We start from the raw sequence: 27,369 nt of genomic DNA, 5'->3' as shown, positions 1-27,369 counted from the left end.
ACGTTTGTGGACAAAGAGTAATTAAGAGTTTTCGTTCCACCGATTAGAATAGGTATTATTCCAGCATACCTTTAGCGTTTCTGTGAGGGCGTCAATTTCTATTTTAATTAGTGTAGGGAACACGTTATCTACGGACTCACGGCTAGGTCGCATAGCACCTCACCTAAGAACTTCCGGAAGACTCAGGGAAGACTGGGGGTTAGTAACCACCAGAAGTTCGCGGGAATTTCGTGGCTTGCCTTGGACTCAGAAACATGGCCGATGACATGGCCGCCAGCGAAGTGTTTACGACCTTTAGAGGCGACGTGCTTTTCTTTTCTCTTTTAAATACGTGCAGCAACGATGAAAACTATATTGAAGTTCAAATCTTCGGCTTTTCTAAATCTTCCAGATCCTTCACAAGAACTGCAAAGAAACTGTTGCCCCTTGGAATTTTAGGATGCAAACTAGAACTCGTATCTGCAAAATGTTTGATGAACTCAACCACAGGAATGTACCAGCCTTTTATTTTGCTACGCCAGATTCGTATGCAGCATTCCAGAACACAGAAGTTGCATGTATTGCTTTTAGAAGACTATGACTCGGTTATTCTGCAAGGCAGTTGTGAGATAAGTCACGTCTCACCAACACAGAATATTGAATTTTATTTTTGTGATGGCCCCACAGTTTGTTGGAATTTTGAAGGGGTTATGTATTTTGCATGCTATGATGCCGTTCTTGAGAAGTTTACAACTGATTCTGTAACGGTTGATAACTCTATGGATGAAAGATCAGGTGTGGAATTTACTGTCTTCTGGTGTGGATTATTAAGAGGCCAAGTTGTTTCCATGGGAGTAAAATCAGAAATGACAGATGATGCCAGCACCTTAAAAAGATGGACATGTGTCAATTATATTCTTAAAGATGTTCAAGAAGTCTCATTGGTTCCAAATCTGTATGTTCCCATAGCAACATGCTGCCATGCAAGAGAACCCTTAAATGTAAGGGAATTTGGGGGTAATTCTGCATATGATAATGTGAATGTGTATTTAGCAACAAACAGAGGACAGCTCCTAAGCTTTGTGAATGGAAGGCTCAAAACCTACTGGCAGTTGCCATTTAAGGACCCTTGCAGAATGTGGATTCTGGAGGTAACAAATATACTTTTGCAGTAAATGTTTTGAACTTATTTTGAAATTATAATGTTTGATCGTGTACTCTGATTGTCTGGCAGAGGGTAGTCTAATGGAGACTTTTGTCAGTCTTAGCGACTAATGTTTCGGCAACCTTATTGGAAATTATCATTAGACTTGTTGAAGAGTTATTGTAAGTTGGGAGGGGTTTTTTAAACCTCAATCACTGCAGCCAACAACATGCTTAACATTTAAGCTTTTTTAATGAGTGGTCAGTTTGCTGTTCTTTACTTCAGTGTGTTTCACAGATTACCTTTCTGACCCAGACTCACAGAAGCTGCAATGTTGGTATCTTTGATACCTGTAGCAGCCTGTGATCAGAGTGAATTTCTTTTGTAATTTTTTCTCACTGAAATTTAGTGAAAAAGAATGCTGTGCAGAATATTTCAAGGCTTCTATCACAGTTCTTACATAACCAGTTTTGTAATCAGGAAGTCAATGTTTTAAGCCCTTACCTGCTTTTTATTTGATTTATTCATTGGTTGTCTGAAGTTCAGCTTCTTGGCTGCGTTGTGCACATAACCCAGTTGGATGTGCCTCAAGCTAGATCCCATCAGGGTAGTGACAATTTAAGATATTTATTTACATATTGAAAATTACTAATTTGTAATCATTTGGATATTATTCTATTTCAGCTTACTCTAGCTGAGGTGATGGTAATTGTAGCATCAAAATCCAACAGGATTGCTTTGATTGACTGCAGAAAGAAGCAGGTGAGATTTAGTTAAAATTTACTCAACTTAAAAATGCTCACACTCAGTTTAATTTACTTGTATGTAGCACTGTCTGAAGGCTTAATAATAAAACACTTTAATTGGTGAGAGAAGTTGGTTTTTCTGTTAGTGTTAAAGAGTCTAATGGGCATTTGAAATCAGAGAACTTTCTAGCTACTATGCAGAACTCTGTGACTAAATTTCATGCCAGAATGTATTTGTTTCTAATTGGGTATTATTGATGGCTGTCTAGTAACTTTGGTGAGGTTTATAACAGATTTATTTTAGTTGGTTTCCACCCTTCCTTGGTTTATTTGGTAAATAAAAAACACAAATATTAAATAAATGTTATGGCAAGGTATGATCACTGATTATGAGCAGCGTTGCACCTGTACAATACTGAAACAATTGTTATTAATTATAGTTTTTTTTGACAGGTTTTGAAGGAAAGGGAGGAGGCTGCTTTTGTTCTTACAGATGACTTCTTAGAAAATGGAAATGAGCAAGTTCTTTTACTGCCTCCAAATCTCACCATTTCTGATAGTAAGGGTTTCTTGTGCATGATTAAATGGTGTGATATTTCATAAGCATGACTGCCACCATATAAAGAGGGCTGCATTTTAGCTCTGGTTAGGTCGCTGTGTCATGTTCTTGCAGCAGATACTGAAGTGGTCACAGTGCTCAGGAGTATGAAATAACAGTTAATTTTTATCTTTCATTAAAACCTCATGAAACCGATGAGGTGTACGTCTTTCCACCCAGGAGTATAAACAGTCCTCTGGTTCCAGCCAGTTATCAGAGAAAATTGACAAATTGCATGGGGTGGGTGGTGCTTTGCTAGTCATGTACCAGGCCCCTCTCCATTGAAGGGTGGATAACACTATCCACAGGATAAATCTCTATCTGGTGGACAGTACAATACTTTTTGTTAACACTTATCTGCTGGATACCAATTTATCTGTTGGTATTCACTCTTTGAACAGCTGGGCCCAGCTTCTCATCTAGGTCCATGAAGTGTTGGGAATATTAATTTCTCCACAGCAATCAAGTGGCAGCCAACCTCCAGGCACCCAGGATGTGCTCTGGTATTAAAAGACCACTGTTGTGCATAACATCACATATATAGGTCATTGTGTTGCGCTCTAGGGTGAATTAGTTCACTTTCACAGCATCTCTCTCCACCCAGGAGTAATGAATGAGTGATAGGGAACTGTAGGAGAACATTGACATAATGAGTGTGTGTGTGTGTGGAGGGGACTAGGGACCTGCTATGGACTGGGTCCCATCCTGAGGAAGTAGCAAAACTCTTGGTTGCTTTATGTCCTGTGGAAAACCTGGAATAAGATTTAGCATATATTGTTTCATTGAATTTTACATGACTTTCTCTCTTTGATCTCTGTTGGTACCTCATAATTTCTTGCCTTCCTGAAGAAGATAAATGATAAAACTTTCCATTTTTTTCTTTTCAGCTGGAGAGTTTTCCAAGTTTTATTTGTTAGATGTTACACAAGGAATGGTGGCCATTGAAAGCAATCAGGTAACTAGTTTGGAAAAGAGAGCAATTTAATTTTATGGTAAAGAAAATTGTCTTAGATTTGATGTCTTCACAATAACTTCATCATTCAATTAAATTGATTTGAGTTCCATTTTGTTTGGATTTCAAAACAATGCCAGTTTTTTATTGTTTTGTTAAATGATATCTTGATTCAACAGTAAATAACCATATTCAGTTGAGTAGAATGCTATGCTGTTCTAGGTGGTCATCAGATAGTTAATTGATCTGGTTATTTGCAGAATTCACCTTCTGCCCAATCACAAACAGTAACAGACTCGCTGCAGAAAACTGCAAGTGCACTGAGGACAACCCTACAGGTTAGCTTACTTGTACCTTTAAGATAAACTTCCAAGCATAACAAGAAAGACATTTTTGACATAAAGGTATTTCTTCTCCTTTATTCTCTCCCTTTTTTTAGTTTCCTTTTTTTTATTTCTCCCCACCCTATCCACTCTACATAAGACTCTTCCTTTTTCCTGCTGCTTCTTGTTTTTTGTTTTATTTTTCTCCATCCTTCTCAGCCACCTTCACCTGTTTGTTATCCCTAACCTACTATTTTTTCATTCTGTCTGTCTCTCCTGGTTTGTGCTCAACATGGTTCTTTCTCCTGCTTCTCTTCCTCTTGTTACTCTCCTACTTTCAATTCTTTGCCCCCTTTGGTGCTTTCCATTCTCTGTACACTCATGTTTTCCTTCCTCTTCTGTGTTTACTGCTAATTCTACTGCTTATTCTACTCCTTCTCTAAATATTCGTGGTGAAAGTGACATTTGTGCTTCTCTAAACTCTTTCATTGTAGGCCAGGGGATCTAGTTTACGTGAGGCTAAAATGGAATTAAATGAAAAACTGAAAATGGTGGAACACTGTTGTAAAGTATTGAAAGACATAACTTGTCCCTCAGGATCAAGCAAGAATGAGAAAAGGAAAAAGGTTTGACCCTTGATACAAGATTTGATGAATGAGCAGCGTGAATGGACATAACACCCTTATGAAGGATGATAGCAATAGCATTAATGATAATAATGATGATGTAATAATTTTGATGATGATAACCACAACACTAATGATATTAATAAAGATGATCATAATGATAATGATGTCATGTTAACAAACCACAGGGTTTTTATTGATAACAACCAATAAATCTTAACTTTTCACCCATTTTATCAGTCATGGTTAGTAGAATATTGATTTATTAATTACCTTAACTGTTTTTAGTTAACAAGATGTCAGAAATAATAGCTTAAATTTATTTTCTCTTTAAGGCTTCAGGTCTCCAGTGTCTCTTGGAAGGGGATCTTGGAGAAGGTAAATGAAATAATGGTTTGTTTTTCAGCTATTAGACCACTTGGAAAAAAAAGAAATTTGAATATATTGTTGTTCTTTACCCTTTTGTGGTCAATGTGTTTCAAAAGAAATTTACACAGAATCTGAAAAAATTACAATTTTTGCTCTGCTGTTGAAGCAGCTTTATTTGCTGTTTCTTGTGGAGAAATATGTGGGCTGTGTTGTAATTTGGCTTTCTCTAACTTGTTTTCACAGTCAAGGCAGACTTGAGTGGCCCCCTGAGTTCAGAGCCAGGATCAGCCCTGAATGTCAAGGAAATATGGCAGCGTATCTTGTATGACCAGTGGATAATAGGTGTTGATGTAGAGAATATTGGTGCAAGGTAAAAACTGTTATACAATTCCATATGGCCATTTGAAGAAATGGGGATAACTGTAAGAGCACTTCACTTTGGGTAGAGAGTTCTGGATTTCAAGACAAGGAGATGTTATGCAACACAAACTTATCATCACTTTTTCTTACTAAACATTTTAGGGCTGTATGTGATCTCACAATTGGACTTGTGAGCAGCCAGACTATGGATACTTCCTATTCATCAAAGACTGTGTACTGTAGTGATCACAGATGTCATCATCAACATCCAAAGAAAGAAGAGAGTTCAGACTCTGTCCAGTCTCCAATCTGGAAGAAGAAAAAAGTGGAACATTCTCAACCTTTGACTGATCTCCAGGAGTTGTCACCAAGTAACCAAACCAGATTGACAGCTGTGTGTTCCCTACCAAGATTCACATTGTCAGACCGTTGTCCCATGTCTGTTGTGATGACATGGAGAAGTTATCATGGTAATGGAAGTATTGAGCAGCATTCCATGCACTGTGGACATGTAACATTGTGTGCAGCACAGGTTATGGATGGCAGTCTACAAGTGAGCAGAAACTTGGATTCCAAATCATTTCATCAAGATATTGCAGCCCTGAGATCAGTCTCAATTGAAACAGAGGTAATGTTGTTGCAACTCATTTTCAATGCTTCTTTCCTCAACCAGAGGATTATTCAATGATGGAGTTTGTGCCAAGATATAACACCTAAGGGAGCTGTCATTTCTTAGAGGCAGGAGGGATGGCTAGTGCCTCTGTTTTTTTACCAGGACTGGTGAGGTTTTTATTTTCCCTCTCCAAATTTCCCGCAGAAAAAAACTAACTCTACCCCTCATGTGTTCCAAAACCTTCTGACCCTCCCCACACTAAGCTTAAATTTTTGGTTATCCTCCCATTCTTAGTTGCATTAAATGTAATGATCCTCCCCCCCCTCCATTTGCACCAGCCATTCTCCCCCCCCCCCCCCTCATAAATGACAGGTCCCTAGGACTCAAACTCCTTACCCTCTGCTTTTTCACTTTCTGACAAAAGGTCCTGCCTTAAGACATCCCATTACCCCTTATACCCGAAGAACTTAGGTCCCAGACGAAAGGAGCTTACAGATCCTATCTATCCTTTGAAAGACAAACCTAACCTTGTCACAATCTCTCTCTTATTCTTGTTTCAGTGTTTCACTTCAGTTGTAAGTTAATGTATTTGCAATTTTTCCCCTCAAGCTCTTATTACAAGGCAGTATTTCACATCCCCACCATATGATTGCACTTCTGAAGAGTTCAATCAAAGAGGTGCCAGTTGTACAGAGAGAACCTGGAGACCACAAGGACATTTTTGGCCAACTCATTTCTGTTCTTTGTGAGAATGGCCCTTTACGTGGCACGGGAATCGTTCTAAAAGATGAGCTTCAAAGGGGAAAAGTAACCCTTATTACCAGGTAACTTCTTTCAATTGTTTATTTGTTGTTAAGAGGCCCTCAGCATAGCCGCAGGTCGCCCTCAGCATAGCCGCTGGTCACCCTCAGCATAGCTGCAGGTCGATGAAAATTTGCTTTTTGCCTTGAATTTCTCAACTGTCACGCAATCTGGAGGTGTCTTCCCAAGTTTTTGTAAAATGAAGTGAACCTTATAAAAAATGTTGAAGTGAATTTTTAAATGGTGAGTGAGAGAGAGAATGAACGATAAATGAAAGTAACGAGTAAGCAACGATTGAATTTTTAAGCAGCGTTTCGTTTTTCAGAGGGTGCAAATTATTCAATTTAAAATTAGCTCCTGAAACAGTTTCTGTTTCCTTGCTTTATTTCTAACACTCTTTCCTTTTCCGTCAATGTTCTTCTAAAGTCGTAACATTTCTTCAGCTGTCATACATTGATTAATTATTTGCTCAAACTTGCACTTCCTCGTGAAATACCTTTTTTAAAAGTGCTTCAATAAAATTCATTTTCTCATAGAAACAAGAATCAAGTATTCTTGCTCCTACACAGACTTCGGCAAATCCTCCCAGACGATGTGCGTATTTTAGCGGATCCTGAACTGGACTTTACTCACGTTAAGAACAGTCTGAGCGCTATAAATCAGGAGATTACAAACTTGGAGCAGAATCTTCGCAACATGCTGCAGAACCCAAACAAATCCCATCCAGGCCCACTCGCCAGCAACGAGCGTGGCCTTCTACGCGGAAGCGACGACAGTGATAGCATTGCAGTTCTAAGGGAGAGTTTTGAACGGAAGAGGGTCAGGGAAATGACACAAAATGAAGGGCTAGGTGAAATGTGTGATTTTGAAACATTTTGGGATGATGTTGTCAACGATCAATTGAGAGTTGATCAAGCTGTTGCAGAAGTCTGAGGCAGTAGGACGAGTCTAGGTCGCGAGGGTCAATTATGTTTCTCTTAAGTAATTTGGTAATGTAAACTGAGTTGATAACGTAAATTGGCCACCGTTAAGACTTTCAAAGCTGACGTTTCGAGCATCAGCCCTTCGCTAACTCGAGACGTCAGCTCTGAAACTCTTTACGGTGGCCAGCTTACGTTATCAACTCAGTTGGCAATGCCAAATTACCATTACCATGTGGTACTCCCACCGACGCAGCAACACAGTTTCTTTAGAAACTTACCACTATTTTTCTAGGGAAAAAATACACAACCACTCAAAAAAATTATCTATGTACAAACGAATTTATTTTATTCGCAAAGTATGTAGTATCACACTCAGATATTAAAAATAATGAAACTACCTGAATTCCCAGGGATTCTCCCATAGTATGGCCCTCAGTCTTTTTTAGACCCTGGTGATTTAGAGTCTACAATTACACGAGTTTTTACAAACCCTCACCTTAGGGAAAATAAATATTCTTAGTGATCCAGAAGATTCGAATAAGTAGTGATGGATTACATTTTAAAGGAGAGTTGTAAAAATAAAACCAAAGTAATCTTGAGGCGTGGCACGGGAAAACGCGGATGAAAAAGTCATGATTGGTTTCCATTTAACACCTGATTGGTTGAGATAATAGCGTCCTGTTTATGAACCAATCACGTCGCGCAGTACCAAAAAAAAGGAATCCTAGATTACTTTCAACACCCAATCAAAACTGCTCTCACCTGAAGTCTGATATCCCAAATTATTTGCTTAACTTTTGAGTTCCACAAGCTAACTTCAAGGAAAAGACTTGCAGAGGGCTAAATAACTTATTTAATGTAGTTAGGAAATGTGCCAACGGGTGACAATGTCCCTGTTGAATTAAACGTTCCATTCTCCTGGACAGCAAAATATACACAGAGGGACACAACAGCTTACATGCAGAAAAGAACTCGTCACACTATGTACATGAAGAAGCTGTAATTTTCTTCAAAGCAATAAGCCGTTATTTAGGGATGGACCATCAGAAAAGCTGGTGGGAAAGACTTCACACCTAGGAATTTTTCGACGATATCTCTTCCACGACGTTTTTGAAAATGGAATTTTGTGTGCGATTTTCGAGTTTCAAGCGTTGATTTAACACTTACGAAAGATTTGGGTACGAGGTTAAATTTTCTTGGCAAGGTTTTTAGCACTTACGTCTATCCCCGAGCCAACTAATCCCACACAACATAACGTCTCCAATAGTCCATCCTATCTCATTCGCCATTTACACAACGATATTCAAGGTGAACAAACATTAAATGTAAATCGAACCTTAAGAAAAGTTTATCCGCTATGTGTCTCCATGCACCATTTGTAAGCATTTTGGAACATCTGAAGCCAAGGTGATGCTTTCAGTGAGTCCTGCCAATCAGGCGGCATCCAAGGCCACTGCCACAACAATGTACATCTCTCGGGATGAGGCATCGTCGCCAGATGTCGGCCATCCGGAGAGCACAGTCCCGCCATACCCTGCGGGGATCCGTTGGGATTCTGCGGGTACTGAGTGGTTGGAACACCGTCGTCATCCACGAAGCACAGGGGAACTAGCTTGTTGGTAGTGACATCCTGAAGCACACTGTCGTTGCGGAATTGGATTCGTCCTTCACCGTGTGCAACCCAGATACCAAGGACAGACCCCTCCATACCACGGAACATCATGGCTGGACTGGATTGGATGGAAACCGTCACGAAACGAGATTCAAAGCGTTCTGAAACATTGTGAGTAAAGCAAACACCCTGATTGGATCCTGTCGTATGGGCATCCCGCCCCACCCAGCCCAGCAAGCCCATCAGCTGACAGCCATTGCATACTCCCAAACTGAAAGTGTCTTCCCGGGAAAAAAAGGCGTCTAACTGTGAGCGCACAGTGCTGTTTATGTTACACACTGCAGCCCAGCCTTTTGCGGAGCCAAGCACGTCTGCATAGCTAAAGCCACCCACGAACACGGCACCACGGAATCCATCCAGCTTCATGGATCCATTGCAGAGGTCATGCATGGTAACATCCCATGCTTCAAACCCTGCCATGTGAAAGCTTGCCACCATTTCTCTGTCGCCATTGCTGCCTTCTTCTCGTATAATGGCTACTTTAGGACGGACATCACCCAGTGGAGATACAGGAACAGGTTTGAATGACAGTTTGTAATCTGGTGCGTGTCTCTTTCGAAGACCAAATTCCTCTTCCTGGACACACCGTGGATTTGTCTGCAATCGCTCGAGCTGAAAGCTTGTGGCCTCCCAGACATCTCGTAGATCAACCATGTTCTGCTCCAGCACGAGCTCGCCTCTGACCCGAAGGGAAATCATTGCATCCTCTCCCACTCCGACAGCCTTTCCTATCTGCAGGCAAGGAACATCCTTTGCAAGGAAAGCATTCATGACAAACTCAGTTTCGTCTTCCTTTACCTCCACCACAATTCCCAGTTCTTCAGCGAAAAGAACATCGGCCACCTTGCTCACCGTCGGATTAAAGTTGTCTTGGCATGGGATGTTAATCGACAGGCCACAATTTCCAGCGAAGGCCATTTCCAAGAGGGTCGTGACCAGTCCCCCATCACTTACATCGTGGCCAGAGCCGATTCTTCTCTCCGATATCAGCTGTTGAGTTGTTCTGAACGCGGCTTCAAAAATCTGAAATGGTATTCCTCAATCATTTATCATCGTAGAGGAACACAACGATACAACACTATCGTCACTTATAACGAGTTGAAGATGCAAACCTTTTCGTCTTCGTTGCGACGTTCAGGTAATTAAAACCGCCAGGATACAAACGTCACTAAATTCTACGCTGGATATTCAGATCACCCCCGGATGGTGCCGTTGATCGGCGAAAGCTTTTAATCTCAACATTACTTCTAGGCCCAACTCGAACTCAAATGTTACCACTTGTGTTTTATGCATAAAACAAGCCCCAAGGGTTTGAGATTCATCTTACCTTAGCGTTATCTAAATCAGGAGATTCGCTGCCAAGCTGATTGTAAACCTGTGCCAGGGCACTTCCTCCAAGTCTGTATCTAGAGTCGCTGCCAAATTTGATCCACAAAAGGTTTCCCTTCCCATCTGGAATCTTCAGATCTGGGGTGACTGTGGCACGAATGTCAGGACAGGCAGCATACACTGAAATGACCAGCGACCCCGGAGATTTGACTGTATCTTGACCAACCCTTGCAGCCATGCTGAGGGAATCTTTCCCTCCATCTACAGCAACACCCAGGGATGCCATCACATCACACATGGCTGCGCAAGCATCATACAGAGCAGCTCCCTCGCCTGGTAGTTTGGCAGGCCACATCCAGTTACCACTGCATTTAACATCCTGGCACAGGAGAGAAGATGTTGCACATAGTTTGAACAGTAGTTAGGATATGAAAAGGTTTGTTTGATGTCTATGTTCAAAAACCACGCTTTGCACCCAGATGACATAGACTGATGTCAGGATAGAGGATATTTAGAAAATTAAATCAGCATTCAAGCCAAATGTCCCACAATACGCCGCAGTTTATTCCAATTCGTGTGGCATGAAGCAACTAGGAGTATTACCACTCCCACCTGAATGGGATGCCAGTCCTTTACAAGGTTACCCCCCACTAGTCCCCTCTCCCCCTCCACCCCCGAATTCCATCAGGTTTCCATGGCAGTTTCTCGACCAGCATGCCTGGCGCGTTTCGTAAAAGGGCGAATTTCACTCGCAGAATAATTTCACTTGTGTTGCAACTTGTAAAATCGACCTCTCTTGTCTTTGTGGGTTTAAAAAGTGTTCTGTCTGCATCTTTGATGTCAATCTCATTAAATAAAAATCATCTTCCAGTCTGACAGCTACAATTCTTCCATAATCTCTTTGAGAGGCCATTATCACACAGAAAGAAAGAAGTTCTTTCTGTCTTTCTGAAAATGGCAGGAGTAGGGAATTTCTTGACCAAAGTAAACGTCCTGATCTCAAGATGTCCGTGAGTCCAAGAACAGAAAGTAAAACCTTAAAGAGAGGTCATTCTGTGGAATTCAACTCACTATTTCAGTTATTCTGGGAAGCTTTCAGGTTGAATGGTTCACCTAAAATTCACCATTCAAAGCATCTCACTTCCTGAGATTCTAACGAAGGTCTAAGCTCGACACATCAGTTTTAGAAACTCTTTACGTTGGCAATGCACATTATCAGCTCAGTTAATAAAACCAAATTAAAAGAAAAACAGATGACTAAAAAGATTAAAAGAATTCGAGCTCTGTCGTTGCGTTGAAAGATTTCATTCATATATTACAAGGCTGGGAAGACGAAAAAGTCTGAGCTTTTCGCCAGTAATTTCAAGTTTCTTCAAGTTGTAAAGCTTACCTTCAAATCTGATACTTTAGCAAAAACCAAGTTGGTAAGTGCTTCTCCCACAGCCATACGTGCGCCACATCCTGGGTCAACGAGACCTTTGATTGGTTGTTCCCCTATTGCGGTTGCTGAGCCCACAGTGTCAAAATGCGTCAGCGCGGTAACCGCCACGTCGGCCACAGGGGTATGTAAGGGACCCACGCATTGTTGCTGGGCAACCAGACCAGTCACACTGCGGTCAACCTTAAAGAGCAAACGGAATGTTTCACCTACGATATAAGACAACAGAACGTAACTAAAAAGTTGGGACGCTCTCCAGGTTCTGTGACATTGAGGAATTTTGCAACTGGTTTCAGTTTCTTAGTGACAAGTTTAAGTATAATCTCCTTGGCGATGAACGTAACTCAACATGAAAAACTTTAAAACTTTACTCCCAAACATTACAACGCATATTATCCTCTATACATTTCCTTAGGGCATTGACAATAAAAAATTGTTTAACAATCCAGAATTTCTTTGATTGGCAATCATTTCCTAGATTCTCATGCCTTCAATATGTGATTCAACAGTGACACTCAAGGGTGAAACTGAATACTGGTCACTCTTAGGGGTAAAAGGTTTCAAGCAACAACAATTCACAACACTATCACACAATGACATTATATTACAAAACTACAGTCTACCCTGTCGTGGAAATAATTTTGTCCAAGATAGTGCTTGTTTTAGAGCCACGATTTGCATACCTTAAAACTTATGGTAAAAACAATATCAGCAAAGCAATGTGTAGCTGAGTTTGTAACAGAATATTAAATCCAAAAAATTCTCGGGAAACCACCCTTCTTTCTTGGAAGCATCAAGATTGAATGATACACATATATTCATCAGTCAAAACAGCCAGCTTCCAAAATATAAAACCAGACAATACAGACAATACAGACAATACAGCTAAAAAATACTTTTTGTATACCATGTATACATTCTTATCACATTCATCCACTGGATGAAAATGAATAACAATAACCAGCATATACTGTACAATGATGTACGATGTTTTTATTATATTGATTAATAAAAAAGAAGAAGAAACCCTACCTTATTTGTAAGATATCTCTTACTGGCAACAGCTGGCAGACGTAAAACTCTTTCCAGCATTTCTTTGACTGTGAGTTCAGGTGGTATACATAATGGAACTAACTTTGACTTTACATGTTCAAACTTAAAAACCTGTGAGAGGAAGCCATGTGCATAAATTGCAAATATCCAGTAGTCTACATAATAATTATAGATTCTCCATCATTTTCCACTTGGGGAAAATCATATCTACATTTCATACATTGAAGCAAATAATGAAGAACATCATAAATAAATTACAAGTTTCTTTAATTTTTACTTAAGTGAACTCAATTTCCAAAAAACCTACAAGCTGAATATAAAGTTATAAGTTCCTCTTAAAAGAAAAAAAACTGGATGTGGTGTACTGTGAACTAGTCTCTCTTGGCCCAGCTCAGTTATATTATTAACAAGCAGACTGTTTCCTTGGTTACACCCCTTAGAGATGGACTACCTTTCTTGGCATTTTGCCGAGTACAACTTCAAGTTCAAGGTCCACAGGATGTGTGGCTATTCTCTGTCTTTTGCTTGGGATACCATTTTCCTCTGAACAAGGCCCATTCTTTGAGTCAGTATGAGGTTCATCTTCAAGTACAATTTTCCCATCACCTACAAATTTTGGGAAAACAATTTTAAAAATGTCTGCTTGACTGAAAGCTGTTGTACATGCAAAACATTGCACAAACATTGAATGTGTTTAGAATGGAGTGTGATAAACTGTTAATTAAAAAAAAAAGGAAAAAAAACCACAGGACTACATTTAAACTATATAGTTACACAAAGTGGAAAGAACTGCAACGACACTTAAGGTAAAAATATACTCAAAACACTCAATGGATATGTTTAAAGGAACATACACCTAGTTGTCTGATTTCAAGTTGTTTGGAGTAAATGTCAAAAACAAATGGAACTGAATTAATCTGGTGTAATCACAAGTTGGCTTTACTCTCCTTTTTCCAGATCACAGAATTTATTTTCGTGGGAGGAGGAAAGAAAGAAAAACAAACTGAATGAAAATCTCACAGCAGACCAGAGCCAACAACATACTCCATCCAAATTCAGCACAGTTTAAGGCAAAAATTACGTCAATTTTCATTCCCACTTCCCCTAAAAGACATATTAGAAGTCCAACTTGTTTATCCATGCCACATCTAACCTGTTATTTCCCCTACAAAGGACACTGGCACCTTCTCCCTATCGCATATCTGTTGGAGCAGGTCTCTGTCTTGGGCACGCACCAACAAGGCATTGCTCTCCTGGTACTCAGCACCCCACAGTTCCAGAACAGAAATGGTTGGATCACCAAGAATGAAGTCTTTCACTCGAATAACAGCCCCTGCTGGTTCCGATATCTCTTTAAGAACATTACCTGAAATGTTTTGCAATGAAATAAAATTTCTTACAAATAATATTAATTTAAAAAATTAGAATATTGAATGTATGGGATGGGACTCAGAGTTCGTTTCTTCCTTCAGCCCTGATATTATCTCCCACTAATAAAGACTGCATTAACCCTTAAACTCTCAAGATCCAATAAGTAATTCTCCCTACTTACCGCCATTTTTGCTTGTCTTTAGACAGAAGTATTTGGTCTTATATTGGAATATTTCCCTCTAGCTGATAAGCTCCTCTGTTCTTGTTACTTATTTACAAGATAACAAGTAGGGATTGTAAGAAGAAGTTACATGTTTAATCACTTCTGGGAGTAAAACACTCAACAGTAATTACATGTATGTCTAGAATCATCTTTGCCACTAAAAAAAAATTGTAGATATTTTTCATTATTCAAGGTGAAGATGTTGCTTACAAAAGACATGAGAAATCCTTGTCTCTCATCAATATCTAAACTTCTACAAAACACTCATTTACTTCCAGATATCATAAAAATCTCACCATTTCCTCCAGCACCCTGATCATGTATACTACAAATCAGGTTGTCGGACCCCATCTCAATACAGGCTCTGATGGCTCTATTAAGTTTCTGTTCCATTTCAGCATCACCACGTTGAACAGCACCAAAGTCCAACTCTGATTCATTGTCTCCTTGAACCTGAATTGATGACGCAGCACCACCTCCTACTCCAATACGATACACAGGCCCACCGACTTTGACAACTTCCATTCCTTTAAAAGAAAAGTAATGTGTTATATTTGTTTATGTTGGTAATACTCCCTGATCAAACCTTCTTCAACAGTTTCTTTTTCTGACATGTGTTATATGTTGAGCACATTGTTGTAAGTACTACCACATGGATAGGGCATGTCTTTCTGAAATAAACATATAGTCATCTGGCACCTTGGTCCCAGTAATTGCAGTATGATAATCATAGCTCAGGACACAGGAACTTTCGACAAGTCTAAGAATTATTTCTGGATATATGATTACAAATATGTGGCACCCTCAAATAAAAATTGTATACCTTAAGTAAAACCAAAAATTCAATAAATCCTTCAGCAGCTAAATAAAGAAATACATGTATAGTATCCCCAGTTGCTTTATGCTTTGAAAACTGGGCTGAGCTCTGGAAACTTTCAGGATCAGTCTCACAAGCAGACTATCCCTTTGGAGCTGAATTTAACCCTTTAATAGAATGACTAGCATCTAATTTCTCCTCACAATATCACCCCACAAAATCACCCATAAAGGTCACAAGAAAAAGGAAATGATCACTGATGATAGAAGCTCCAGATTGTTAAACAAATTCTCCTTGTCAGTACCTTTAGAAATGTATTAAGAACTGTATGGAGAATACATCTACTGATATTAGGGTGTGTAGAGGGTTAAACTTACCTTTCTCAGGCTGCAGTTTAGTCACATTCTCTCCATCAATCATACCAATACCACCACTGAACATGATTGGTTTGACCCACTCACGTCGCTGTTTGTTTGGTAGCATCATACCAAATGACCTGGCAAACCCAGCCAAGACTGGTTCTCCAAATTTATTGCCGTAATCTGATGCTCCATTACTGGCCTCTACTGCAATCTCAACAGGAAGAGCCATGTTGTTTGGATACACAAATTCTGCATCTTCCCAGGGAAGTTCATAACCTGACAACGAAGAACAAATAATTACATATAGTTGCAAGGGAAATTGAGATCTTGGTTTGAGACAGCTTATGTTTATTTTGCATTGTTTTCCTCAGCACGAAGTGAAAAAAAAATCCTGATCAGATCTGCTCCACCTGCTCAATCCCATGAGTAAATAGGAAGTTTCTCGTTAACCCTTTTAACTCCCAAGATCCGATTTTCAATTCTCCTCTCTAGCTGCTACACATTTCCTTGTAAATAAATTGCAAGAATTTAGTGTTAGATCGAAACTTCTAACTTCTACCTGATAAGTTTGAGTACTCTCATTAGATGATAGTTGAATAATGTGTGGATGTTATGGGGAGAAGTTACATGTTAATCACTTATGGGAGTTAAGGGTTAAAAATATCAACACATCATTGAGAAAATGCGCAATGAGGATAAAAAAAAATAACCAGGCAAATTGTAAGGAGAATAAATTATAAAATCTAGGAAGCAATAGGGTAAGGCTACAAATGAATTCCAAACTTCATAATTAAATGTTCTTGAACCATTTACTGTCTTATACAGTATTCTCCGTTATTTTGAACTAATAAAGCAATCTTTTCACCAGATGAATATTCAAAGATTCCAAATGATTTTAGGCAATAAGAAGTGGTATTAACCCTTTAACTCCCAGACCAAGTTTGCAATTCTCCTTACTGTCAACCATACAATTCTTATGACGTTAGTTCAGAGAATTAAGTATTGGGGATTAACTAATTATCCCCAAATTGATATTTTTCTTTATTCTTGTCACTTATCTGATTGATATTGTATTGACATTGTAAGGAGAAATTCTGTCTTGGTCACACATGGGAGTTAAAAGGTTAAAGGTGTGAATTTTAACAGTTATTGCCTGAAAAGGAGAACATCTGTATCACAAATATCTCTCATGCATGAATCCAATTCAATGATCTTAGTCTCAAATTGCTCAGTGCTTGGAAAATTTACCCTAAAAAGACAAAAGACCTTAGGTTCATCTCCCTTTGAGAACAGTTTCTTTTCCTGAGCACACCCCATCACCTTTCAAAAAGACACAGACATTTTCTTTCTCACCTGGAATATGAAGATTGCCAAAGCAATATCCAGCTGTACCTGCAACAACATGTGCCCCACGACCAGCAGCCTGAACATCTCGGATCCTCCCTCCTGTACCAGTAGTCGCTCCTGGGAATGGTGCCACACCTACCAGTAAAAGAAGACCTCCAAGTTAGCTTTAGTTTAATACAGTTGATTTTACCACATATTTTTTTTTAAATCATAGGTCAACATTAATAATTACACAGAACTTCACCCAAATATTCTTCACAATTTCCTACAAATGTTGAATCATCAACAAGACAGTAAAAGAACTTTTTAATGCTTTAGTTACTGCCAGTTAAACCTTTTTCAAAGTACAAACAAGAATTTCAAGTACTGCATCATTGGCATCTGGATGAAGTTAAAGTCTGTGGAGCATGGTAAAGTTTAAGTCCTTTGAAAAGATGTCATTTCTAACCTGTGGGAAAGTTGTGTGTTTCAGCAGTGAAGATGATGTGCCTCAGACACTTGTGCTTCAATTGAAACGTGGCAGCTTTCTTACAATCTTGGGGAAGAAGCAAGGAGACCTCAAAACCAGTAATCGCACTGAAAAATAAGAATGGCTTATTCTGAATTCCTCTCTGACTTATCAAATTTACCATGTTTATCAGTTAGTCATTAATTGTGTAAGAGTTACCAAAATTCTATTCTAAACAAAACTTCACCCTTTACACCCTGACATCAGAATGAATATTCTCCATACTGTTCTCTAGACATCTCCTATAGTGCTGGTAAGGAGAATTTCTTTACTAATAAAGAACTTCTTAAGTTGGTGATCATTTTCTTTATTCTCATGACCTAAATGTTTGATTCAGGGGTGATACTGTAGGGAGAAAATAAATGCTAGTCACCCTTCCTTATCACGCAATAAAAATTCTTTGTTTCTCCAATCTTCCATGCGACATCATTTTGAGTACAAGCTTATTAATACCTTTTCTTGTCATTTATTTGATAAATAACTCAGAGAAAAACTGTTGTAGAATGTAAGTAAAATTTGGGCCTAACTGCAAAATACCCTGGCACTAATTTTCATCAGAGGGCCAAAACAGTGTTTTCGTTAGATACCCCTCCTTCTTTGAAGCATTTACATCACTCAAATGGTCATAAAATAATGCTGGGTATTTTTCAGTTATTCCAAAATTTTTGTTTGTATTTGCGTCACTGTCAGTACCTGCTATTGTCACTAAATTTAATAACATTGTTGTTGTTGCTTGTTTCCTGTGTTTTCATCACCATTTTAAACAAGGAGTCTTCCACATCCTGTCCATCAACTGTCAATCTTCCTTTAAAGAACCAATGGCGTGAATGCTCACTGTTTGATTGAGCCAAATCAAAACACTCCACACTGGTTGGATTTCTTTTCACTTTCTCTTGGAATAATTTAGTGTAGTAATCCAGATCCCACTCATCGAATGCAAGTCCAAGATCCCGGTTCACTTTTTCCAAAGCCGTACGGCCCTCGGCCATTAAATCAACTTCATAGCATCTCTCTGGTTTGACATTCACTCTAAAACTCGTCAGTGGCTTCTCGTAACGACATTCGGTCATTCTGTCATGAAGCTTAGCGACAAGCGCATTCTCCTCGTCTTTCGTGATGCCTTCCGTGTCAGTCCTGTCTTTTGGTGTGACATGAATCAAATATCGAACTGATTTTTCGATGCGGTCGATCCTTTCCAAACCAATCGAACGACAAATAGAGACTGCGTTTGTCGACCAAGCTGTTGAAAAATTAAGCCTCGGTCCAATTTCAATCATTACTTTGTAACCGAGTTCTGGGGCTTTAGATTCATCCAAAAACGACCTTCGACCAACATTTTCCAATTCGAAAGAGTTCGTCAACAACCACAGCAAATTCTTCGATTCAGCCTCGTCTAGCTTGTTGTTTCCTTGTATACTTACGTTAAAACATATTTCTGTCGATAGGTCTGTTACATCCAACCTAGCAGACGCCGATTTTAACTCAGAAATCGTTACATCATGTCGTCCAGAAGACAACCCAGGAAACCTGTAGAATCGTTCAACATCATCCGCCATTTTGCATGCTGCCATGTGCTGCAAACGTCCACGTGACTTGTTTGAAATTCGACTCACTCGCGCCAAACTTATCCTGTTTCAGTCCTTCCCAGCGAAAAAAGATCTGTAAAAGACTGGGTTACACAAGAAGCTTATGATCAACTTTTACTGCATTATCACCAGGTTAAGACAAATTCAGTTCGCATGCAACATGAAAATCACTTTTATCACTTAAACATACCCCAAAGATTTTCCCGATATGAAATAGGGCGTAATTTTTTTTCGATCTCTCGCCAAAATTCCGCAAAGTTCTTCCTTATCTTCTTAAGGAGTCCTTTTATTCGACTATCAATATTTCGAGTTGTTATATTCAAGAGGCTGCAGTAGCGACGAAAACAAGGCTTATCCAGTACAAGTAAACAAATAGCCAAGATTTCTATTCAACCATGAGTATATTTATCCAAACTCAGTGAGTTATAAACATTCCAGTGATTAAGATGTGAGTCAGAGAAGTTTCCTCTTGAAACTAAGTTACTCGGACACGTTTCAACAAAACATCGAAACACAAATAATAACTTTCAATTAGAAACGCCATATTGATGCCTCTCTGAGGATCACTATATCCTTACAGCTAGAAATGGTGTTAAATGAAAATAAAAAGTCCTTTTTTAGCTGAAGTACGATTCTGTCATGTGCACAACTTGCATGGGATTCGCATGAAATTAGGACGGAATCTTAATTAGAGCTCAATTCATTTTCACCAACACAGCAGAAAGCGCTAAAAACGCAGCAGAAACAAAACATTTCATCCTTGAATATTTGCGTAAGTATCAAGCCTTCTCTCATTCTCGCCTTCCTTTTAACGTCATCGTTTTAAAAAACTGAGTTGTATGTTTTGGTTACGCGTTCTCCAATAAAATAGTAAAACCGCTTCGTTTTGTAGTCTTTGTACTGCAACAAAAACTTTTAACTAGTCCACTAGCTAAGAAACCTTAGCTTGAATTTCTAACCAAGCTTTGTTCAGTCAGGTGTTGTTTCAGCGGAAAAACTGTGTCTTTCAATTTCGAAAAATTATAGAAATTTTTATGGTTGTTTGTACACATTTATCACGTTACTATACTACCAGGGCCACCATAGAAGCATGTATGAAAATGAACAACTTCAAACCGCGTTCCCTTGTATTTCTCCGGCCATATGTTGAGCTTTATCGATCCAGAATTCTCCGTATTGAATTATGCTTTTTCTTGCTTGGTAATCTTTTCCTTAAAGCGTAAATTCTGAATATGAAAATTATGCGGAAAATATTTGTACATCGTCCTGTTTTGGACGACTTATGCCATTCTACTAGAAAGTCGTAGGAGCGTTACGTAATTGATTCAATTATGATTAAAAGTTGCATGACTCTAGAAATTTTAAACTAAAAACCTTAATGTTGCAAATCCTCTTCTTTACTTCCTTACTATCAACTGACTTGCGGTAAAATAATTGAAAAGGTGAAATAACAGGATATATTCTGAGGCAAAATTGCACAATTTCTGCGGTAATATCTAGTGTGAATCTGATCGATGCTTAGGCTAAATCTATTGAATCACAGGAAGCGATCACGTCTTAAAACTTCCTGCAAATTTCTACTTTACGACAAAAAGAATTACGTAATTCGACAACTGAAACAAATTAAAGTGCATAAACCCAGATATAGCGAAAAATTTCGAACCTATGACAAACCAATGACTAGTTTGTTTTCTCAGGCTGACTTTTCATATCATTTAGACAAACCTCTCAAGATTTACGCAGGGTTAGGCTTAATAAAAGTCTAAGAGGAAAAAAAAACTCAAAAATGCGTTGAAGTCGAGTCTAAGTCATAAATATGTTATGTGGTAGAATCCGTCGCTTGTAGTAAAGCATTGCAATCTGAACACCGAACATACTAAAAGTATTTCATTCCGTTGCTTTGGCTGTTTCATCTTAAACAGAAATGCAACTAAGACTTAGATTTCATGTGAGTACCGATTCGGGTTTTAGCAGCCGAATCTTACAATACGTTACATAGCAAAAGCCGTTTCACTGTCATATGTGTGGTTAAAGATGGCAATCAGATTCACAGAAAACAAGCCCTTCGTGGGCCATTTCACATTTTCTATTACCTGTATTTTGTTACCTCTTCCTTCGCTTCTTTACATTACACAGCAATGCAAATGACACTGTTTTTGACCCGAATTATTTCAAGTATCGGAATCGCATACTCTTGTATTAGGCCTTGCAAATCAAACTTACAGGCCATCAAACTTTATACAGTTCTATCTTTCATGCGACGGCTCATTTTATATTCCAATTGAAAAACAAATAACATGAAACGTATAACAGTTCAAATGTAGCGGTTCATTTTCTAAAATTCGCAATGTATTTTTGGGTCGTTGTATCTCGAAAGGAATTCATTCCGCAGTGGGTACGTTATCTTTAGTCTTTATGGTTTAATCATTCGAATTGATAATTTTGCGAAACAAACAGTCTTTAAACATAGAATTCAACTGAACCATTGTTTTTGCCTCAAAAACGTGTCTTGAATGTCGCTGATTCAAAGGCAAAGTCAAAGCCGCGAAACAGCAGAAGCGGATTTTCCTTCACGCTTATTAGGTCATACATGATACGGATTCAGAACATCCCCTCTCACCACCCGACTGAAAATCTGAACAAAAAATTAATAACGAACGCAGTGAATTTTCTGAGCGCAGATGTTTCTTTTCATATTTACTAACTATTTTTTCAAGTCAAAACAGAGCATAAATGCAAAAGTTGCTTTCACGCGGTGTTCAATATCATGCCTTGAACATGATGAAGAGAGCATAAATTCCCAGCATGTTTCGCCTTCAACGCCCGAGATAGCCTACTGACTGAAAGATAAACTAACCACAAACGAGTTTTATATTTAAAAATTTTGTTTTTTTATCTCTAGTTGTTGATGCAGCATTTGATAGAGTGTGAGGGCGAAAGTCGACATGTTCAGCGACGCCATTTGATGTATTACGTAACATGCTCGCGAGCTTTCAAAGTTTCCTTGCGTTCGGCATTCGTTTGGAATAAGAAACGCTGCAATAGCTTATTTCCACCCAAAAATGATAACCTATGAATTATTGCCCACTGTTTTTCACTCGCCAATGTGTTTAGCAACATTTTCTGAGATTTAATCGGCTATGCAAAGAGACTTTGGGCTAACCTTAGCACCCCTCAAGATGTAAACTTTTTATCTTGTGCACAAAAATTACAGGACACCATCAGTTTTTTGTTTATTTCACGTTTTGATTTAATCCTCCTATAAACAAGCTAGGCGATCCATAAATTGCCAGAAATTCAATTTTTCTGTCTAAATGATCTAAGAACCAACGATGTACAGGGGGAAGAAAATATTGAAAAAGGAAAACTGGGGAACGTATGCATGTAGAGCAAAACATGTTGTGTATCAAGGCGCTCATTTCGACCGAAATTGTTCTTGCCTTCTAGATCGATAATAATTGCATTCAGGTTCATCAATATGCTTAAATAGAGATCTTGAAAAAAAAACGTACGACTTACCTGTAAACGACTTCAAATACCGAAAGATGACGATAAGGAGCATTGCCGAAGCCATCAAAAACTAGCGAGTTCAAGGTTTTATGAACATCAATCCTTCCCCAATTCTGCACCAGATTAGAATTTAACGCAGAATTCAGTTCGGATTAATACAACACTGCACAAATTTCATCTTTATTAACAAGTTTTACACAATTTTCCACTATATATTCAACTTGCCCACGTAAATTCACAGCCCCCCTTTTTCAGTTTTTTACGCCTTCATTTCAGTTTCACGCGTGCATTGACTCGTGAAAGCCAAGAACAGCCGTTTAATACCAAGAGTAGTTATTTTTTTATACATCTGAAAGCACATTCCCGACTGTATTTCATATTGCCTGGATAAATTAGAGCTATGAGAGTAAAGTATGGGAGTTTTTGGTCCGATTCTTTGATCTGAAAGTCACATTACGTAACGAGGTTGTAAGAGAGTTTAAAAAATTACGTAACATACGTTTTTACCTTAAACCATTACGCAACTTCTGTCAAAGATTTTTTTTACCAAAAAAAAATAATAAAAATTGACTACGCGGACGCACTGCTACGTTGTCGATGAATCATTCTCTGTAATTGTTTACAAGACATCTCAGTCCTTCATGTTATTGCCAAATTAAACTTGACAAAAAGGTTTAAGTAGTAGTCTATAAAATGTTCATTGTTCTTAGCAGGTTCTCAAACGTGCAGTCTACACGCGCCGCACGTGAGCTTTGTCAAAAACGTGCAATGTAATAACTAGCCACGTGGCTATTGACCTTCCCACGATCTCAGGCTCCAATGATTTTAGAGAGGTCGCGACTTTTCATAACCTTCCATCCTCCAGGAATGCAATCCAACGCAACTACCTTGTTACCCTTGAAATGCTAATATATTCACGAGCTTTTCAGACATTTTAACTGGATTGCAATTCATTGGGTCAGTCGTTACAAAGATTACATGCGATGGCATAACCCAGTGACCTTTCACGATCATGAAAAATGCAAATTTTTACCTTCTGAGTTAAATTTGTACATTGAACACTGCAAAGGATGCAGCAACTTACAGAACCTGATAAAGGAGATATTTTTGTTATATATGCCTCAAATCTAACCTTTGACTTCTATTTATGTTTAAAACAAACATAAAAAACTCGTCGATAATTTTGATGAATCACCCATATGCATAAGTATTCTTTCTTTCACAGTTTCATTTGATTTGAGATTTTGGTTTGCTTGATAAAAATAAGCTCCCAGCTCACCGATCTTTCTTCAAGCGAAGGTGGAAATATTTTTTTTAGTTCTTGATATATAATATATATATTTTTTTAAATTTAAGAGCACCGTAAGTCACATCAATTATAAATTTGAAATTTTTGTATTTTATCATGGTGATCATTTGTTTTTTCTCAAAAACCTCGAGGGAAAAAGGAATTACGATGTGCACTTCGGAAGTCCGGGAACGTAATACTAAAAAAACAGTCTCAATGCCTTCTCTTGAGTGAACTCTTGTGTAAAATTATATGACTCTTTGAACTTGAATTTGATTGATAGATTTCATTCAGAGCAGATTAAAATGTATCAATCCGGTACATTCTTCCCTTAAATTTACCCCACTTAGAAGAAGCGGTGGTTATTTTTATTCAGAATCCTTTGAAACCTATAAATAACATTCCGACCGTTATCCGAGAAGTCAATATATTGGAGAAAAGTGGCACTCGACAAAACAAATCTATTCAGGCGACAGAATTTATCCAATTTAGTCGAAGCTTCAGGGTTTAAAACTTGTCCCCGCCTACCAATTACTTTCCTTCAATCGACAACACAATCCTCCTCAGTATTCAGTTTTAAACTCATATCTTTTAATTTTACGCGGTTAAAGTTTCAGTGAATGTATTTATCTCAAAAATAGAACTTTGCACGTGAGGTTCTCGTGAGTTGGTTTTCGAAGGCATGTTTGTAACATACACTCTCGTGCGTCGGCAATAAGAATTCACCTGCGCCCGGTCATAAATCCAATGTTTTGAGACTGAAGGCGTTAATGCGCAATTAATCTTGTTTATGGTTCATTCAAAGATGAATTAAAACATTCAAGATTTCTCTTTGAGTTGTAACATATATTCGTCTAAGCGCATAAAAACGCTTTTTTTCGTAATCAGAGTATTAGAGATAAACGTTTAAGAACATATCATTCTTTAGTAAAATGTGTCAACAAGATTCGGTGTCAGTCCATGAATGAATTGTTCAAGGAAAAATTTGAATGTTTACCTTTTCATCTTCCGCATAGTTTTATGTTTTGTTAAACTGAATATACGGCTTTATGATTACAATTTTTTAGCGGGTACACTTAACACTAAATACAGCAATCCATTTACGATCGCCATTTAAAATCTAGACAGGAAGCAATTTGAAACTTCCACCTCTTCGTGAATTTATCAGCTAAGTAGTTTACAACAGCATTGTAATTTTCCACAATTGAGCAAGTAGCCACTTGACTGAAATTCACGAGTAAGCGAGTGTGTATGATTTATTACCAAACACGTGTGTTGATGTGTATATAACGAATAAAGGCAAGGTGCCCTCAGCTGTCTTCCACAGTGACAGGCGTGAACACAGCGAAGAGAAGAAAGGATGCGTGAAATCAGTTCAAGAACGATCGTAGCGGAGCAAACTGAAGAGTCGAAGGTTCCTTCGCGAGTTTAAATCTCTTCCCAAGCGAAGAAGACAACTCGAAGAATGGAGAAAAACGCGAACGAGTACAATTTACCTAATCGATCAGACGCCACAATCGCTTTGGAATCAACGATTGCTGTTTTGATCACGATTTTTGCAGTAGTTGGGAACGGACTGATAATCGCAGCGTTTCGTAAAAACAAAGTCTTACAGACCATTCCAAACTTGCTAGTGGTGAATTTATCAATTGTTGATATTCTCGCCTCATTAACTACACACCCGTTGCTGGCCTCTGTTATGATTCAGGGAGCTTGGCGCCTAGGAAAAGAAGTTTGTGATTACCAAGCGATTTTAAACTCATTTTTATTCACCACTTCGCATCTTAGCATAACCCTAATAAGTCTAAATCGTTATTTTGTCATCGTTCATTACAAAAAATACACCAAGGTATTTTCAAAACGGTTGACGCTCTTATATCTGATGTCCATTTGGATGTCTTCGTCTCTTCTTTCCCTCTCGTATTTGCTGACTCAGGCGGAAATGACGTTTCACGGCAAGGAAGCAGTTTGTGTTGTTTTGAACAAGAGCGCAGCACCTCAGTCCGTCATAACAGTTGTATTTGGGAACATCACTTTCTTGGCAACGGTGTTCTTCAACTCTGCGATTTTCAAATTGGTGCGATCCCATCGGAAACAAGTTTCTCTTTCATTTCACAGCAGCACTTTTCAAGATGGTAGTGAAAATCTCGAAGGAAACAGAAAGGCGTGGAAATCAAGTCTACCTCGTAAGCGAAGCCGGCAGGTTATGAGGAACGAAGATTTCTACATTGCGAGAAAAATCCTTATTGTGACAAGCTTCTACACCCTTTGTTGGTTACCTCAAGGCATACTAAAAAACACAAATTTAGCAAACGTGGATTTTTCGCGCGTAATTTGGATGGCATCCACATTCTGTAGTCATCTTAGCTCTGTTTTGAATCCCATACTGTACGGATTGCTAAACAGAAAATTAAGGAAAACCATATTGAAAATGCTTCGCATGAACAAACACCGGGTGATTAACATTCACACCAGAGAGGCGCCGTCTGGAAGATTTAAATCGACCAAGAAGGTTTTTACTGTCACTCAAGTACTGGATTGAGGAGTATCTTTCGAAGATACATTAGGCTCGGAATCATTTGCTCTTGTTTTACTGTATTCACATTAAAATGTACGTTTAATTCAGATTGAGAATCGCAATTGCATAGGAAAAACAATAAAACTCTCCCAAGTAGAAAACTTAAACAATTCAAGAGATTTAATTGCATGTAAATCTTACCAGCCAACAATTAAGGCGTCTAACTGTTCGAGTCTGCGATTACTGTACTCTGCAAACGATTTAAACCCATTAAAAAGATGTAGATGTTGACAAAGATCGATAACGAAAAAAAAAACTGAGGCATAATGTGCTCGTAGAAAAACGTGAACTTACAAGTGGCAACGTGAGAAGGGAAGTTATTTTTAACCGAATTAGTAATTCTTTTGCAATAAAATGGTGAAGGAAAAAAGTAACTTAGTTAATTTTTTTTAGTGTAATGCTCTGTTTTTTTTCTGACTAGCGACTCTGTTTTAAAAAATAAAATAGATTAAAATAGCTCTGTTGTAAGTAAAACTTTTAATACTTGGGTGTTGTCATAGCAGAACAATTAAATTGATTTTTTACACCGGTTTTCTGTTCCACTCCATTTCTTAGCATAAATACCTTACGTTTGTCGCAAACGAGATTCTTTAACTGAAGTAAGTTTCCATCCCTGATGAACCATGAAAATTTCTGCTCTCACTGCAGCTTTACAAACGACTCGTACTTAAAGCAATTTTAAATTCCATTAGTTTTGCACTAATACGCTCTGTCATTGGTCCAGAAAACTCGCGCCAGCTCCTTAGCTTAGTGATCAGATGCAAAACTTAGCAACTCAACTTTTCATGCAGCATCATGTTTGAAGACTATGTTTGACCGTTTCGCTGCTTTTCTTTATTTTGTTTTCAGATGG

General features: G+C 38.4%; 3 protein-coding genes across 3 annotated transcripts; 2 read left to right on the top strand and 1 right to left on the bottom strand.

The window, feature by feature from the left end:
• The first annotated feature begins 197 nt into the window (after window positions 1–197).
• Window positions 198–8,780, top strand: LOC113686461 (Fanconi anemia group B protein-like). Its single transcript, XM_089191154.1, has 11 exons — window positions 198–1,130; window positions 1,808–1,885; window positions 2,323–2,428; window positions 3,355–3,422; window positions 3,680–3,757; window positions 4,237–4,368; window positions 4,704–4,746; window positions 4,981–5,107; window positions 5,260–5,725; window positions 6,320–6,534; window positions 7,048–8,780. The coding sequence occupies exons 1-11, from the start codon at window positions 255–257 to the stop codon at window positions 7,442–7,444; spliced, it is 2,586 nt and encodes an 861-aa protein (XP_089047280.1). The 5' UTR covers window positions 198–254; the 3' UTR covers window positions 7,445–8,780.
• Window positions 7,755–19,223, bottom strand: LOC113686451 (phosphoribosylformylglycinamidine synthase). The gene is made up of 11 exons (XM_027204070.2): window positions 18,248–19,223; window positions 17,495–17,622; window positions 17,053–17,181; window positions 15,715–15,975; window positions 14,817–15,047; window positions 14,080–14,292; window positions 13,378–13,532; window positions 12,906–13,037; window positions 11,826–12,056; window positions 10,434–10,814; window positions 7,755–10,129 (listed from the first exon to the last, which is right to left on the bottom strand). The coding sequence occupies exons 1-11, from the start codon at window positions 19,123–19,125 to the stop codon at window positions 8,783–8,785; spliced, it is 4,086 nt and encodes a 1,361-aa protein (XP_027059871.2). The 5' UTR covers window positions 19,126–19,223; the 3' UTR covers window positions 7,755–8,782.
• Window positions 19,224–25,210: 5,987 nt separating this feature from the next.
• LOC113686476 (alpha-1B adrenergic receptor-like) lies at window positions 25,211–27,045 on the top strand. The gene has a single exon (XM_027204098.2). The coding sequence runs from the start codon at window positions 25,404–25,406 to the stop codon at window positions 26,478–26,480; it is 1,077 nt and encodes a 358-aa protein (XP_027059899.2). The 5' UTR covers window positions 25,211–25,403; the 3' UTR covers window positions 26,481–27,045.
• Window positions 27,046–27,369: the final 324 nt, after the last annotated feature.

This window comes from Pocillopora damicornis, chromosome 13 (genome assembly GCF_964200805.1).
Source record: "Pocillopora damicornis chromosome 13, jaPocDami1.2, whole genome shotgun sequence".
NCBI classification, from domain to species: Eukaryota; Metazoa; Cnidaria; class Anthozoa; order Scleractinia; family Pocilloporidae; genus Pocillopora; species Pocillopora damicornis.
Note: the sequence above shows the minus strand (reverse complement) of the source record. Positions and strands in the feature narration are given on the sequence as shown.

Bases quoted from the DNA above. Each gene is read 5' to 3' on its own strand.
- LOC113686461 (XM_089191154.1), top strand. From the start codon at position 255: ATGGCCGATGACATGGCCGCCAGCGAAGTGTTTACGACCTTTAGAGGC. The intron at 3,423-3,679 runs GTAACTAGTTTG...GGTTATTTGCAG, and splicing joins TGGCCATTGAAAGCAATCAG to AATTCACCTTCTGCCCAATC. The intron at 4,369-4,703 runs GTTTGACCCTTG...TTTCTCTTTAAG, and splicing joins AGAATGAGAAAAGGAAAAAG to GCTTCAGGTCTCCAGTGTCT.
- LOC113686451 (XM_027204070.2), bottom strand. From the start codon at position 19,125: ATGGCAGCATGCAAAATGGCGGATGATGTTGAACGATTCTACAGGTTT. The intron at 12,057-12,905 runs GTAGGGTTTCTT...TTGCTCTTTAAG, and splicing joins AGAGATATCTTACAAATAAG to GTTGACCGCAGTGTGACTGG. The intron at 10,815-11,825 runs GTAAGCTTTACA...CTCCTGTGCCAG, and splicing joins CTAAAGTATCAGATTTGAAG to GATGTTAAATGCAGTGGTAA.
- LOC113686476 (XM_027204098.2), top strand. From the start codon at position 25,404: ATGGAGAAAAACGCGAACGAGTACAATTTACCTAATCGATCAGACGCC.